The 17591-nt window shown below is 46.6% G+C and overlaps 1 protein-coding gene across 1 annotated transcript in view; it reads right to left on the bottom strand.

The window, feature by feature from the left end:
• The window catches only part of NT5DC2 (5'-nucleotidase domain containing 2), a 29194-nt gene that overhangs the window by 964 nt on the left and 10639 nt on the right, over positions 1-17591 (bottom strand). The window contains exons 4-12 of the mRNA XM_075514226.1: positions 17000-17055; positions 15162-15255; positions 11283-11411; positions 7911-7971; positions 7137-7239; positions 6527-6628; positions 4598-4679; positions 837-923; positions 205-345 (exon numbers count right to left, since the gene is read on the bottom strand). Coding sequence (XP_075370341.1) covers positions 205-345; positions 837-923; positions 4598-4679; positions 6527-6628; positions 7137-7239; positions 7911-7971; positions 11283-11411; positions 15162-15255; positions 17000-17055 — 855 coding nt within the window. The remainder of the gene's footprint in view (positions 1-204; positions 346-836; positions 924-4597; positions 4680-6526; positions 6629-7136; positions 7240-7910; positions 7972-11282; positions 11412-15161; positions 15256-16999; positions 17056-17591) is intronic.

The following is a 17591-nucleotide window of genomic DNA, read 5'->3' as shown; positions in this document are numbered from 1 at the left end:
TGTGTCAGTCCTGCAGGCCACAGCTCAGCTCCTCCCCGTTTCCACTGTAACTCACGAACCCACAAGTCCACTGCACCAGGAGGAGGATGAGATACTTTTGAGAACACAGGCAAGATGGTACACCCCCTGATTCCCATGCTAAGCCCAAAATGCAGACTCAGAAGGCAGCATGTTACCTGTCCCGCTCAGACAGGAGCTGTTTACCTGCATTCTCTCTAGCAGCCCCGTCAGAGCCTGCTGCCAGGTCAGGGAGTGCATGTACTGCTCTGTGTTTATGATCCGAATCTCTGTCTCCAGTTCAGGAACAATGGCTCCAGTCCTCCAGCCATGACGCAGCATGAGGTCCTAGAGGTCGGGGTGGAAAAAAACAACCAAGAATTCAACATAAAGACTGAAAGCCAAACACAACCCTGTTTCCTAGAAGAGTGGTCTGTTCCCATTATAGATTCTCAGGGGACAGGCATCCACGGCCCATGCCAGGTCATGCCAGTAACAGCCGTCTCCTGGCGACCAGGACCAGCTTGCGTGAAACACCTAGAAATGTGGGAACCACACAAACTGCTCTCAAATTCACAGAGCAGCAGATGTTCTTTACCCACAGAAAGTGCTTCAGGAGCCCTTTCTCCACTGCTTGCTTCTGCATGACAGCAGAGCGGGGATGCTTATGTGTCCTATCTGTGCCCCGAAAGCTGCAGCCTGCAGAGCACCCAGCACAGCATGGCAGAGACCTGAGGACTCAGATCAGGGCCCTGCCTTACACTCCAACACAGCTGCCACCACAACAGTCACGCAGGCTTGCTCCCACCTTGCTGGAGAGCAGAGACTTTTCCACTTACCGCAAGGTCGCTGTACAGATGGTCGCCAAAGTAGAGCACTTTAGACCCACGCCAGCCTGTCAGCCTCAGAAAATCAAAGAGATTACCCTGCAAGTAAAAGGAGCACAGAGAGAAATGTGGTTACGGACCAAATGCCTCCATCCTCAGTGCATGGTACTGGGCGGCCACCCCAGCAGCACTGTCAGTGCAACTAGATGTGCCACCTTACCGCATGGAGATGTGAGCACTCTCATGAGATGTCAACCTGCTTGCTCCCCCGACATCCAAACCCAGAGATTTCTGTCCTTCCCCACCTTATTTCACTTTCTTCCCATGTGACAACCCCCCTGTACATCCCTCAGCTTTTCTTAGGCTACAGAAAAAGGCAGAAATGCTTCTGAACCTAATAGGCAGTTCAGGGGAAGTTCTGTGCTCTAGGGCACAGCAAGTCAAGAGGACTACATGGACTCAAAAGGCAACAAAAGGAGGCAGTTTACAGGCCAAAAGTTAAAGACACCTAAATTAGAAAAGCCTAAGCAATAGATAGAAAGAACCCCAGGTGTTCTGGGTTTAGAAGCTGTTGGGCTCAGGTGATAATGATTTCACCTCACAGAGTGCATCAGAGGTAAGGTGAGCACCATCATGCAAGGCTTTTGGAGCTAGGAGTACTTGAGGCTGTTCTCACACCACTGACCACCATCCCAACCCAAAAGATTAACAACACCCACGCCTTCACAGGAATTGCTTAACCAAGCCAAAAAGCCAGCCAGCTTGGGCGGATTCACAGCTAAATAAAACAAACCAAACCCCAAAGCACCAGTTAAAGCACAGCACAGAGCAGCTTTCAAGGCTTTCCAAACATCCACCCGCACACAGAGGAGACTTCAGGGACCCCCCTTCCATCTCCACACAAATTTTCCACATGAGTCACAACAGCAGCAAAACCCACTAGGAAAGGAAAAGGCCCCATCAATGCCAGCAGACTGGACTGTGCCAGCACAAGCAATCAATACAAACCTGTGAGCCACTCGGCAGCAATCTCTCCAGCCAGTCTCCAGTGCCAGGAAAGAGCTAGCATGCTTACCCAACAGCACCGGCCTGGACAGAAAACCGCCAAACACAAGCCAGCTCCCACAACAGCCTGCAGCCCTGCATTTGGCCACTGGCAACATGCTGTATGCACTGCAAAGGGTGCCCAGAACCAGAGTGCTGGGCCTCCTGTTGCTGCAGCATCTCTGGAGCTGTGCAGACTTCCCTTAACAGCATGGAAACACAGGGCCAGGCAGGCCTCTGCATTTCTTGGACGCAACATTGCTGCTGCTCGCTTGAGGGTAGCTCAGGAAGCCACCAGCAGAGCAGGGAAACGGACCACGGCCTTGGGAGGCGGATGGTCCTTTTGCTGTGCTCTGGTCACCTCAAACAGCAGTGGACCTGACAGCCAGGAAACTTGCGCTTACACCTCCACTGAGCCACAGACCTGTTATGTGACCTCCAGGAGCTGGCTGTCCTCCTTCCCTCCTGAGATTGCAGGCTAGGGGAGGGACGGGAGTACATACATGCCACAAACAGAAAACACCACATCTATCAGAAAGGAGGAACTAGAGGGCCATCACTTGAACTTCCCAGTCCCCAGGGCAAGACACCGACCCCTTGAGGTCCCATTCCTATGAGATACCCACAGCACAACCGCCATACAGCTGTGCTTCAGGGGACAGGAACAAGTCAGCTCAGAGGCCTCTAGCAACATCACCAGCACAGCAAGGTCCATGGCCACTAACATTTGCCAGAAAGAAGCGTATTGTGGCACTCCAAGAAACCAAAAGTGCTGGGGACAGGGTGGACTACAACCAGGGTACACACTCTGTCACTTGCAAGAACCACAGTTAGGCAACAACCTTGATGCAGTCAGATAAACATTGGGGGGGGGGGGGGGGAGAGGGGGGAAGAACTGGAGAAGAGCCCAAAATCCTACCCATCCCTCCTTCCTCTCTCATCTTTTCCCTTCCTCCATGCACCACTCACTTGGGTGAGCAAACTGTGGCCACAAAATGTAGGTGGTCGAGAGCAGAACTTAATTCAGCAATAAACCCCATGGCTGAGGTACACCTTTTCTCCTGAGGGAGCTGGTAACCCACTGGGAAAGTTTGCCCATGGGAGAGAGACTTTGTATGAGCTCTACTTGCATATTCCCAGCTCCTAGCTCTTGGTAGGGGATGGGACACTAGCAGAGCACTTTGACAGACCCACCGGACAGGCCAGAGGCTTCCCAACAGCACTACTCAAGGACATGACCTACTTTTCTACTGCAGGTCAGGTCCCAGCCACTTGACCACAATCTCACTAACAGTTTCTTCCCGTGGGATTGGACAGCTCACATAACCAAGAACAAAACGTCCTAAAGCCAGAGGCAACTTGTTCTCAGGGGACAGACCAGCTGCAAGGAGAACACCCCAAGGCAGCAAGTTTACCAGAGTTAACAGCCCATCCTTTGGACATGCTTGTTCTTCAGGAAGGGCAGAGAGACGGGAGCCAGGCTTTGTACCCTATTTGATCACCCTTGTTTCTCCACTCCCTCCTCCACAAGTCCACCTTTTCCAACCTTATGGAGGACGATTTGGAGTGAGGTGTGAAAGATCTTTGCATACATCAGACTGCAGAAAGCTCTGCCTTCTTACCCTGAACAAGCACACTCTTGGGAGCCTTGCCAGGACAAGAGTTTCAGGACCAGGACATCAAAGAGCCAAGGGAAGACTGCACTATTGGCCACGCTGGACAATGTCAGAACAGAGCTCCTAGGGTCAAGGTTTCACTGTGTGCTGGGGCACAGGGCATTCACTGACCCCGCTACACATGCAGAGGATGTTTCCCTACTACCCCTTCTCACACAAACAGGGCACCCACAGGGAAAAACTCAGCCTGGCAGAGATAACTCAGCACAGGTCCTCCTGGGCAGATAGGCAAGTACCCAGCACCCTAAGTTAAGTGGCCCTTCTCTGCCTTTTCCCCCTTTGTCCCTGTCCCTCCAGGTCTAATGGCAAACCCAGTTGAGCTGGGTGGAATACATCACTCCTGTTACACACCTTTCTGCAGCATGACCCACGCACAGAGCTGGATAGGAAACTGTTTCAGAGCTGCAGACAAAAAGTTTTCCTACCAGGCAGCTCTGGTATACCTTATTCCAGCTCTGCCTCCTCCTGCAACTAAAAAACTGCGATTGCCGGGAGGGCAGCCTTTCCTACACCTGGCATGAAGCATCTCTCACCATTCTCAGAGGTCAGTTTATCGCATGCTGACAGGCAACACAGCCCTTGGCAGGGTTTTCTGATATATGAAAAGACCCTTTATTCTAATACTTACATCCCAGCAGAAGCTGAAAGACTTTTCAGAAGCGTGCAAATCGCGAGGCTAATGCTCCACCGCATGCCAAGAGACATGCTGAAAGATTCAGGGGGACAGCGACCTACCAGGCCAGCAGGAGCTCTCTGCATGTGGACAGAGGGTATCTCTTGCTGCCACCAGCCAGTGCAGCACATAGAGCCTAGAGCGTGTCTCCTTACAAGTGCCCTCTAACACTACCGTAGGCGCTTTTTTCAAGGATTTTCATTTTTCACTTTTCAAACATCCACACCTATAAAACACCTATAGAAGAACCCATCATTTTCCCCCACCCTGACTAAGCAGATTTTCCTGTTTTCCAGTGACTTCCAAAACTGCAGGTGTCTTCTAAGTCCCCACCATTTCAGACTCTTGCTTTGTACCCCTTATGCACCCATTCACTTTACCTCTTTGTAGATCTTTCCTTTCTCCAGCTGGTTTATTTTGTCCCACTGCAGTGAGCCGTTATCATCCAGTTTTCGAAAAGGTCTGGAAAAAAAGAGGGAAGACGTCAACTTCTTTTGATTTTTGGCAATTGTTACCCAGCAACCACAACATTTGAATTGGAAAACTTGTTTACCTATGTAACAGCTCGTAATAAAAGCTCTACATGAGAAGTGACCTTCTGGGCCTTCTGCACTATTTTCTCAGGGGAAGAGAAAGTGTGAGAGGGAAAGATCTTTTCAAAATGCTTCCATCGACTGTAACCATTTCATGCCAGTATCCCTAACAACTCTTCTTGCTTTTCAGATACAGAGAAGAGGAAAAAAATAATAATAATAAAGACTGCCTCTGAAATGCTAAGGCCAAGAAAGCTTTGCCATGAAACACTTTGTGTCCTGTTCCAGTCTGGCTACGCCCCAGCCCAACAGAGACCGTGGAATGTCTTAATAGGATAATGCAGTCTGCAGAGCAGATGGAAAGCAGTCTCCGTGCTGATCTCCGCAGCTGACCCGAGCTGACTCCTGTTGTTCCTGAGGGCTTGCCTGGTTACCTTCCACTTGGACAGAAGAAGCAAAACAAGGCTTAAGTTACTTGACCCCCATGAACATTCATGCTCGATGGGAACATTGCTCCCTCTTGGGATAGGAGTTCCAAACTGTGAGCTCTGGGATCAAAAGTCTTGGAATGAAGCTGCTCCTGCAGCAAGCACAGCACAGTCTCATCCAGAAGTATTGTATGATCCTGAGCTGCCATAGGGCACAAGGAATCCAGCCTCCCACTGTGAACTCTACAGCCTACCTGGGCAAGGGGCTCCTCGACCACGAGTGGTCTCCAGTGCACACTTGCATTTTCCCTCAGACAAAACACTCCACAGTTCACTACAGCTCACCATCAGGAGGTTCCCCTCACCTTGGATGTATATGCCATGTCATTCCACTGGCCCACTACATGAGCGGACCTTAGGCACCATGCAGCCAAAAGGTTTTATCTCCTAGAGGGCCAGATCATCGTAGCTCCAGGCTACATTTGTAAGACGCTTCACCTACATCCCATGAAGAAAACCTTCACCAGGTCAGCACAGCTTATAAAGACATTTTGTAGGTTTAATCCTGTTTATGCTAGTGGCCTGGAAAATGGGGGAAGAAAATACATAAAGAGGAAAGAATAGACCTCTCTCTCAAGGGCAGTAATTCCTGGTCAGTCATAAATTGAGACAACAAAGCAGACACAAGTCTCCAAAGCAAGTAATCCAAAGAGCAAAGCGAGGACAGCAGCTTGCCTATCAGCTAGTCCCTTGGCAACTCCTAACTGACCACAAACCCAGCCGCCACGTACAAAGGCTTCCAGAGCTGCTAATTACCAAACAGCATGTATCCAGTAACTAAAAAAAAAAAAACCCAAAACCAACACCCCACCCCACCCCCCCCAAAAAAAACCCCAACCAAAACAAAAAACCCAAACCACACAGTTATTTGCTGTGGGGAACAGGAAAAGGAAAGATTTTGGCACACTCTCAAGACCTAGAGCCAAGAAATGGCCAGGTCTCCATACACACCATTCCACTCCTCTTTTCTGTCTAAAGATTTAAGTACATTATTATCCCTACAAATTTAAGTTAAGCCCAGACCATGACAAAACTGATGAGGTTTAAGACAGCCAATTTTAGCTGCTTGGCACTACCCATTCTATCCACTTATTCCCAGACTGGTCAGTTTTCATCTCCTCAGAGGGTATCTGAGAGGACAGCGGAAGGCTGGATGCCTACTGGACCTAGATTATGCTTAGAAAACCACTACTCTTTTGGAAGGTAAAAGGAGCCGTTTACTCCAGGGAAGGGGGCCCAAAACCTCAGGCCCACATGCAGAAGTGCAGTATTGCCCCAGGACACGTACTTCCGCCGATCAGTGAAGAAGTTGGGCTTGTCAGCTTGCACAATGACCATGTCGAATAAGTCCCGCCAGTTCTTGCCAACCATGTGTTTCATTCCTTTGTCCCTAGGGGCAAAGGAACAGAAAAGTTAACAGATCTAGTACTCTTTTTCACCCAACACTGCATCTTTACAACAGTCTATCCTAAATTCACTCTCATTTCAGTAACAGAGAAGAAAGCATAGAAATTTGTGAATCCCCCAAGGCCGTCTCATTGCATGGAGTATTGATGTAGCACTTTGACTGTTTCAAGCTGTCCCACACTTTCTCCTGTACTATGGGAAGTCCAGAGAAGTCTGTGATGCAGCAAAAGCTGCTAGAGGTAATCCAAAGCGGCAGCTCCATAACATTGTGGCCAGCCACAGCCTCGTATCTTCTTCAAAAAGTGAGAGTCAATGATGTAGAGAGAGCTGTGGGGTGCAACATTCACTGCAACCGGTTCCCAGACAGCAGTTTCATGACTATTGCCACAAAAACCTCCAGCATACAACTTTCAGATGCTCACAGGAGAGAGTGCACTGCACAACTCTTGCTGTGCCGTGGTGACCCATCGATGTGCAATAACAGTACTCACACAAAGCTAAAGGGACTGTTTGTAATGAGGAAGAGTTTCTTCTTGTGGTTCACCAGTCGGTTTAGCACAGCATAGATTTCATCCCCGTGCAGAATATACTGTTCTATATTGGAATAAAACAGACATCATCAATCAAAAAATTTTGGCATAAGCCATGACCACATTTCTTTAAAAACAAAAACAAACCTAACCCCTATACCACTAGGGATGCAAAAGACCTCAGTTAGATCCACCTCAGGCAGGCAGGTAGGTAGTGAACCACCATGGTGACAAAATGGCCTTCCTCATCCTCATCAATCCCATCTAGAGGGAAGAGAAAGACTGAAGAACTGAAAAGGCTGGCAAAAAAGAGCGTTGATACCAAATCATCACAAGGGACAGGCACAGCCACTCCAGGCCATGTGGCTACCAGGAGCTTTCTTTCCCCTGAATGACCACGAAGCCTTCCCAGATGGTGCCTTTGCATGTTCACATCATGCCAAGGACCGTCATCCCTCGCTTACAAACTGAAGGAAAACAGAAACACAAGCAATAAGGTAGCCGTTTCCTCCATTAAAATAGATCCTCCACGTGACCCTAAATACCACTTGGTTCTTAATGCCACTCTACCCCTCAGCTGCCTTTAGGCATGCCACAGCCAAGTATTTCATTAAGTTCTGTGTCCCCCTGACTCCTGTGACTGCATTTAGGGCCTACACAGTCATCTCACACAGAACGCCACATTCTACGAGACACATCAAAATGGATTCGGCACCAGAGCTCTATTTAACTCACCCATATCTTTTTCAATCCATTTGTACATCACTCCTTTCACATGTACATCTCTAATAGCATCCTAAAGAAAAGGGCAGGGAAAAAAGTTTCAGTTTTACATATGGCATTCCTGTTTCCCAGCACACAAACCTATTGCCACCACTGAGGACCAATACAGTAATGACACATCCCCTCTTCTTGCTGAATGAACAAAAGCTACATTAATGCTAAGCAGAGGACCTTTGTACAGTGAGGCTTACCAGCATGTCAAAAAAAAGAACGCAGTGGCTAGCTCAGCTGTTGCAGTACAGGGGAAAAACCTCAAAACCTATCCATGAAAGCACAGCTTCCACCCTGCTCCTGGAAACCAGCACATGTTAACACACTGTTAGCAATGCAATCAAGCCTGTGCGACTCCAAAGCCATTTGCTGCCCCAAAACTGTCCTGGCCCAGACACTAGCTGGCTTTTCTTCCTCTCTATGCCTGTGGAAGATCTGCCAAATGTGACCCAAAGGATAGGAGCGTGGCTGAGGCGAACAGCAGCAGAGGTGAGCATCTGTGATTCCAAAACGCTCCCCACAAGCCAAGGAGGGCTACAGCTCCTGGCCCTGGATGGCCAGTGGGCACAGGCAGAGCAGAAGCTTCCACTAGGAGGGTGAGGGGTTTTTGCCAAAACAGAGCTGCCCACTTTTCAGAGGGGAGGCAAGTTAAAACAGATATCGTCAAGGGCATCCAAATAGCCTCTATTTTCCAGGCTAGAGGCCAAGATGCAACACATTTTTGGACACACCCAACCGAAAGTCTTCCCAAGTCTCCATCCAATGAGATACGCCAGATACACAAAACCATTTCCAGTGCAGCAACACATTTTGCAGTGTTTGCACATGCAAATGCTTGTTTTAAGGGTACCATTTTCACCCCTGACAATTTAGACAGGTAAGCAAATGCTGCCTTTTCCCAGGACCCTTAAATCACTGTTACACTACGCGTGCTCCTCCGGGAGTTTCCCTTTCAGACTGGATTCCCACACTCGCCACTGACATTGCTACAGTGACACTTGCACACAACACCACACAGTCACCTGGTCTCACTGTAGCACTGGTGAAACCTGCTCATCATCCTAAAAATAATTTCCTTCAAAGCTAGGAGAGAACGAGAATTTACAACTTAGATGAGGGACGATGAAGGAGGCGGTGGCACCTCTTCAAAACAGTTTTAGGAGTCTCTTTCCACCATGTGGATTTGAATCATAAAAAGGCAGAGGTCACATCTCATTCATCAAGAGACTGCCTTATTGGAAAGAAACCAAACAAAAAGCAAGAGTGCTAACAAGAAAACGACTTTCTCTTGACCAGCACTGGCGGTAAAAGCAAGCAATGCTTTGGATTTGTGTCAAAACTACCTTTGCAGAGCAGAAAGAGATTCCAGTATGCTCCTTCCCTAAACCCCTGCCCCCCAAAAAGCAAAAGAAGCAAAAGAAAAAAAAAAGAAAAAAAAAAGAGGAAGAACTATAAGGTTCCTGCAGGTAAAATCTTGGTAGCCTGGGGAGGCATCAAACAGGGCTCAAAAACTCCTCCAAAGGAAAGCAGGGTAAACTGTACGTTCTTACTCTCAAATATGAAGCGACCAAACTGGTGTGACCGGACTACTTGGTTTACGTGTCAGCTTCAATCTTTACCATTGCCTCAGGGTCTGCCCTTTTGACTCAGTGCAGCGTCTGTAGCACTCAACCTGCTCCCAAACACACAGCACTGCAATCAGGATTACCACTAAGAATTATAGAAGAGTATCAGGTTTAGACATGTCCTAACTCACTGTAAGCCTGTGCTGTAATAACAGTTGGGGCTACGCAAGTCCTCTCGGACACCTGCCTGTGTAGGCACAGAAGGATCTCTGTGCTCACGTCCGCAAACCGTTGCTTTGTGCTTGCACTCAGATACTGCAAAGGGATAAATTTTGCAAAAATGTTTGTTTATCCTCATTGTACAGAAAAAAGCAAGAACTCCTCTGGTGAGAGCACAGGACAGTCCCCACCTTTTCAGTATAGAAGTCAGGCATTGGCACAGATTTTCTGTTAGAGCTCCCTTCTCTGCCTGCCTCAGGCACTCCTCAGGAATAACCACATCCCTCAGCGAAGGATGCGAAGACAAATGCTAGGATTAGCATTAGTTTGGGGCCTTAAGCACACTGTTTACCCTGTAACAAGTATGCATTAGGCTATGGCAACCACCCACCTGCTCTCAAGATTTCTATTAGGAACAAGTCCATTTTGACCTCAAAAGAAGGCTCAGAAGACACTCTTGACGAAAGGCCTCAGGATTCAGCTGTATCCTCTCTTCCCATTTTACCCACCCCAAGAGCAAAAAACAACTACAACAACTAAACCCTAGAAACATGTTAAGGTCTTGTGGGAAACTGGCTGGCATGCTCTTATCAAGCACTAACAGAAGGTCAGAACGTAAGCTGTAATCCTTGGCTGCAGCAAAGCTGACAGGGTGGATCCTTATCACAAAAGAAGCAGAAGCAGCACAGATGTGGAGCTCCACTTCCCTCACAAGAAGACTGAACAGTGAATGTATGGGCCACTACCAGTGGATGAGCATAAGATTTCCATAAGGTACAAATCTAAACCCCTTCTCCATGGAAAAAGGCATGCGATAAGACTTGGCTACCAAGGAAGATGCATAGTCTGTCAACAGAAGTCACCCCGGGGAGCAATCTTAAGCACTTACATCTTGCCTACAGCATCAACTAAGAAGTCAAACAGTACCCCCTAACAATGCTGATAATCCCATGCAGACCTTTCAAATGCCAGGAGTGAAGCTGGATGGCACAGTTAGCACCTTGGAGTAACTGGCTCTTGAAAACTACAGTCACTCACTGGAAAACACCCCAAAAAGATCAGACTACTCTGTAGCTGCAAAGGGAAGGGGTGGATTCTCAGAGCAGGCAAGGGCAGGTGTTTCACAACAATCGCTGTGTAAAGCAAACTGTTTGGCACACGGTTAGACCAAGCCTCTCTGAAAAATGATATATTAACGGGAAAACATAGAGCTTAAAAGTCTGCAGAACCAGAAAACATTTACACGAGCTTTGTGACATATTTCCCATGGAAGGACCTTCAACCTAACCAGCCTAGGCACTCCTGCAAGAGATAATGTACAGCAACACCAACTCTGTGGTACAGACAGAAACCTAACATGTTCTGAAAACACAGCTTTGAATTTTCCCTGGTAATGCTTTAATCTAAAGGGGCAATAACACTGTCGTATTAGGCTACTCACTAACAGCCCCTTAGGTTTGGGTACTGCAGAGCTCACTGGTGCTAACAAGCCAAGGAGCTCACAATTCTGATGTGGTATGAGCTATGGGGCAGTTGACATTTTACTTACAGATATATCCTTGTAAAGATGCACCTGGTCAAACTCAATGCCATGAGTTATGAAGTAATCAATGACTGAAGAGAGCAGCGTCATTTCAGGAAGAGAAAAAATGTCCATAAACTGCTTAAGTGATGGACCCTGGAAAGCAAAAAATGAAGGAGACACATTAAATAAAAAATACTTAAAAACAAAAAGCAAAGCCAACAAACTAACTCATATCACCCAGTACCATCTGGAAGACGTTCCAGGCTAACAAAAAGAAAAACACTAATGTGGAAAGTCCCAGCTACTCAGCAAGTACCCTCTCTTCTCAACCAAAGCGCTAACCTAATGCATTAACACTTGACAAGAGAGAGGCTTCTCCTTCACAGAAATCATTAAACAAACCCAGCATCATTAACACCATGGGGTGGAAGGTGGAGGAAGTGGGGAGTCAGTCCTAGACACTAACTTTTATTTCAACCCCATGTCCTCTGCTTCCCATCTGGCCTCTTGGCATTACCACAGGTGCCAAGAGACAATGCTCTGCTTCAGAAGCAGCTATGGCCCTTGCTGGAGTGCCCCATTCTTCATCTAAACCAGGCTGTGACATTGGACACACGGGCACCAAAGCTGCTCTAACCACATCTCAGTGAGGTTTCACCCAGCAATGCAAGAATCACTCCAACAAGCAGTTTGTCAATGCCTGCCTATCCTTGGGTCGCTACAGAAAACCCAGAGTGGGCACAAAGAAGAAGAAAAAGAACTTTAGCCCACTCAGCAGTCAAGTGGAAATGGACAATTAAATCCTGCCCAAGAAATAACTCACCTTGCATTAGGCAAGGTTGCAGCTCTTCCATACGTTTGCTATTTTTGTTGCCTATCAACCACAAACCTATCAGCAAGTCGACAGCCAACTTTGGCTCTGGAGAGGCCTTCCAATAAAATGAAGTTTGTTTATTTAGTATGTTCCAGCTGTGCAGAAGACTACGGTGAGTGTCACTGTCAAGCTGAAGCTGGAATAAATTTTTTCATCTTTCATCGCTGAAGTGCCAGATCAGCCAAGGGAACCGTTACTAAGGTCTTGTACATTAAAAGCAATTTGGGAAGTACATAGACCTCTCAATGAACCCAGTCACCAGAGATGTCCTGGCAATCCAGTCACATCATGCCTGTGCATGTGTGCTTTGAGCAATCTATGACTGACAGCCGCAAAGTTGCAGCTCTCTAGGATAATACTGGTCCACATCAGAAGACATTTATTATAGCTATGTGAAATACAGACATGAAAGCAGCATCTTAAAGAGCACAGAAGGTACACATGGTAGAAGCTGACAGAAGGCACATGCTGCCTAATGACAAACACGTGCCACTGTCATGTCAGGATGTAACAACAGTAACATCTCCCATTTAGTCTGGTCTTATAAGGGTAGAACAAGAGACTAGCACTCTGTTTGCAGCACTATCTAAAGGCAATATTGGGACAACACAAGTTGGGGTCAAGAAAGAAGATGCAAAAGGGCAAAGGAATAACAAACAGCATATTGCCTGAGGTCTGTTACCAAAAATGCCGCGATCAAAAGCTATGTTGGTGTGCTGAGGGTTATACAATTTCTATCCATCCATCCAGCACAGGACAACTTGACCTACAGCAGAAGAGAACACAAAGAACACCCTCTGATTTGGGCCACTTATCGCACATGGTGGTGCTGCTTGGTGATACTCGCTGAATCCTTTCAACATATTTTTGTCCATTTTGATGTGTGGTGACTAAGGGAACATTTCTCCCACTAGCAACCCAAAATTTCCTGAAAACATCCCCCACCTTTTTTTCCTGTTCAGGGATTATGGGAAAGAAGCAAGAGGGACACAGACAGGCAGTTCCTACTGAAATCACTAGGCATGGGATTTAGAAGAGTGCAGCAGAGCAATGACCTGTCCCACCAAGACCTTAAGCATAGAGGAGACAGTTAAACGTTCAATGTTAACAGCAAACACTTACCTTGTAGGTAGTCAACTCTGATTTTGTTTTTGTGCCTTATGCCATCATCCTACAAGGCAAGTCCAGCCTCCCCCCACCGCCCCTTTAGTGGCCTCAACTTCCTTATAGCAGACGTATTGACACAAGTCAGGATGAAAACTGGACCATAGTTTTAGAAAGAATAATACATATGCTTTTTCCACAACACCCGTAAGTTCCCCACCTTCATTACAGGCCAGCACTAGTCCTGCCAGCAAAAGCCACACTAGTTGCATTGTCTAACCCTGGGCCAGATCTGTGCCTACCTACTGCAGGTGTTGGGATGCCAGTAGCTGTCCACACACTCTTGCCAACAGAGGATCAAGAAAACCCTTAAGAGAGAATATTTACACGCTTCAGCTACGTCAGTCCCACTTGTCTTATGCCTTGCTGTCTGCAATCACTGACCTGGCAGACCTTCTTGTTATCCATACAGGTAGCAACATCAGCATGGCAGACTAAGGAGGACAAGATCAAAGACCCCTGCTAAAGCCTCACGCCACACCAATTGCACTGCACCTGCTCACACCAGCAGTCATCTTAACCCAGACGCTTTCCCACTAACGCTGGATGCAAATGTCATTAGTTGTATATACCTTCATTCTCTTTGGGATCCACCTATTAGTTTACAGAGTTCATTACATTATTAGGAGAGGAGATTCACCTCTTCACAAAGAACAAACTGCTATACCTACTTCTGTGGCCAATGTTATACCAAATCTTTTGATACTAACTACAGGAAAGAAGAAAACACCTGGTACGTACAAAGCAGCACAGAAAGGCACCTTGGCATGAGGACCTGGTCCTACAAAAGGCCACAACTCGAAGCAGATTTCATGTTTACAATTATTTAAAAAGAAAGGTGAAATCATCTCAAGTTCACCAGGAGTGAGAAGCGTTGCACAGTGGGAGGCTAATCGAGTGCAGTTTACAGACAGATATCAAATCCTAAACAGAAACATCCTATTTCAAAGCTGGAAACAACACTGAGCTATAAACAGAGTATATACTTATCCAGAAAGCAACCACTCAGATTAATTGTTCCCAAGAGAGAGAGAGAGAAGTCAAAAACTGACCTTGCTGGAGACTTCACACAGCAGACTCAAAGGGGTATTACCAGAGGAAGCCTGCCCTTCTCCTTCCAGCTTCCCCTAAGGCAACTGAACTAACAAAGGGCAAGAAACAAAGCAGTTCTGGGGGGAAAGGGATGTGAACGGCCCTGCTTGCCCACTGCATCACACTAGACTCCGGAGGAAGAAAAATCTCTCCTAACTTCCTCTAGTTCACGCAACCAAAGGATTCCTACAGCTCCTACGGACAGAATTTCAGTCCTTTACTGTGACAGTAAGCTTTTCTGCCTAAAAAAAAAAAAAAAAAACCAACACCCATGGATGCCAACCCTATGAATAATATCCACTGAGGAGGTCTGAAGAAGTGTGGAAGGGGATCCCTTTCATGAGGGAAAAAAACCCTACCCAAAACCAAAGAGAGAAAGGCATTGCCAGCACCCTGCTGCTACACACACATACCCCCTCCCACACAACTCACTGCAAACACCATCGCTCCAGGCTACCCTGGTAGCTTGGGAGCTAGATTTGGCCAAGGAACAAGCAGGGAACATCTCCCTATCAGTCTCCAGAGCCATTCAGCTCTAGGCCAATAGCCCTGGTGTTTAGGAATGCTTCGCAGATGGCTTTCACATGCTAAACTGCTAAATAACTTCTGGGGCAAATCCCCACTAGAACAAAAACACACACTGCAGCTCACTAGGGACTGAGCCTTTTGGAGTCCAAGGGAGGCTGGAGTCATTTACATGCTCATATAATTCACTCTGTTTTCCTAGCTGTTATAAGAGCTGCTGCATCAGAGCAGTAAAGGGCTTACAATACCTTGCCATAGAAGTCACTCATCTGGTACAGGGGGATGTGCTGCGTACCACCGTAGAGTTCTATTACCTCTTCATCAGGCACTGGTTTGAGCCCTCTAGACACAAAACAACAGAAATAGTTTGTCAGTATTCACCAGTCTGCACAGAGCTACAAACTGCAGAGAAAGAGAAGATGGGACAAAAAAGCTCCTTTCTAAAACTCACAAATTTCTCTTGCACAAGAGATAGCCAGAGAGCCTGACAGCTCCATGGTTTCTTAAGATTCACATAAAATCTTTCCTGAGACATTCTTTAGACACCTTGTTTGCTCCTCCAAGTTAATTGAGGGGCTTTATCCACATTCCAGAAGAGGGTTCAGACAGAGGCCTCTCTCTGTATGCTGTCAATCTGCTGGCAGGACTGCCCCACCAAATTGGCCCCACGACCTGACTTTGGCAGCACTGGGTAACTGTAGGTTTGGGGAGGTTGCTTCCACAAGGTATATCACCATTAAATGCAAAGGTGTAGGAAAAGAGCTTTCTGAAAATGAGGTTTCCTTCCTATTCAGTTTTCCTAAGCAAAACAAGTTCTTCACTCAGACCATTCAACAGAGATCGCTGTTTTCCCCCAAAACACTGTAATCACAGGTATGGCTATGAGCTGTACCGTTCGTGAACATCAGGTTATCTGACTGCTGCAGTTTTTGCCTTTTGCACAATTTTTGATGGCTGTTTACTCAAGCAGTCAGCAACTTTCGCTTTCTCCTTTCCTATTCAATCATGGTACAGCCTCTGAGAAGTTAAATGTTGCCTCAGTTTTGCTCAAAAGCAAAGGACAGTTTAGGAAAAGGACACTTCAAGAAGGATAGTTACAAACAGATAATAGGAAAAAGGTTTAAATGCATTTTAGCTAAAAATCTCTTTATGAAGCTGAAGTGAAATATGGGGCAGTACCAACCCCTCTTTCCCACCCCCTCAAAAGCTAGCACTCAAAGAAGCCAATTCTCTCTGATTATGAAACTCCCTTCTTAATATTCTTGGAGTGTTTACTGTAACTGAAGCTTAACAGCAAAAGGGCAGAGTTCAAGAAAAAGAAACATTGGCTTCCATGCTCAGGAAATACAACACAGTTTACAGGAGCTTTGCCACCGATATCTATGAATTATTACTTCTTACACGCCAACCCATCTCCACTTTTTGGGGCAAGGTTTTCTCCCAGTCTCCAGTTTCACAACTTCTTGGAGAAAAGTTTGCTCTGCATGGCTTCAGACACTTATTCCAAAGCACACCCAGCTCTCCTTGGAGAGCAACAGAAGAGAAGGAAAAACAGGACAACCTAGGCCTTAAACTGAGCCCAGATTCTGACGCATCATTACTTTATTGACATGTCTGCACTGCTTTAAGATTTTATTTGCACATCCAGACCACTCTCCTCTTAGCTTTGTGACAAGGCACAGCAGACCACTGCTGGGATACACTCCTGCCTGGAGAAGACAGGCCCGTATGTGGACCATATACAGAGGAGTCCTTTCCTAGTTGCACTGTCTGCTCACAGACGTTAACCCAGATATGCTGTAGCTGCAACTCAGACATCATGCAAAGTACGTGACCAGATGTGTCATTAACCATTACAAAAAGCTCCAGGTCTTCCCACCCACACTTGGCTTGAAACGCTTGAGAAAAATAACTCCCTGCAGTTATATGCCAGGTAAGCATTTGAAGCAAGTGCAAACAGGATAAGCCAGACGAGACTGTGCTCTGCTCAAAAAAAAAACCCATATGCCATGAACATACACTCAGATTTAGTAATCCACCTTTGCATATACAGGCATTTAGGAAATGATTTTCAGAACTGACAGACCTATATGCCGTCCCCAGCTGGACATAATGGAAAGCATCGATCTTCATCAGAAGACTCTGTGATAAGGGACAGATACTTACTATTAGAATTGTGTAGGTTTACACTGAAACCTTATTTAAGTTCCAAGTTCCACACAAATGACATTTAGAAAATAAAATTCAATATAAACATCCCACTTCTATGTACTTTACGCTGCACTTACTCCCCAGCCACTTTTACACACACTTATTGATACTGTGACTTTTTATTGGCCTCTCTGGCAAAAGACCAGCTTTCTATGAGCTGAAATACCACTTGTCTGTTACACTCCAAAGTTAGTGGACAGGGACGCAGTTGAAAAACGGAGAGAGCAATGTTTTTGTGACTCAGACAGTCTCTTCTTATCTCCCTTCCAAAAGCACACACATTCCAAAGCAGCTTTGTGTGCACAAGAGATCTATTTCTCCTCACGTTTATCTTAAGCAGAACTAAGTGGGCAAGTTTTGGTTTAGAGCGCAGCTGTGCCCAGTCATTTTCTTTACACAAGGGCTCTCCCCTCCACCACTTCTTCCCCTCCCCAATAGACATTTAAGCAAAGATGTTCACAAGCACA

This window comes from Mycteria americana, chromosome 11 (genome assembly GCF_035582795.1).
Source record: "Mycteria americana isolate JAX WOST 10 ecotype Jacksonville Zoo and Gardens chromosome 11, USCA_MyAme_1.0, whole genome shotgun sequence".
In the NCBI taxonomy this organism is placed as follows: domain Eukaryota; kingdom Metazoa; phylum Chordata; class Aves; order Ciconiiformes; family Ciconiidae; genus Mycteria; species Mycteria americana.
This window is presented reverse-complemented; position numbering and strand designations above follow the sequence as displayed.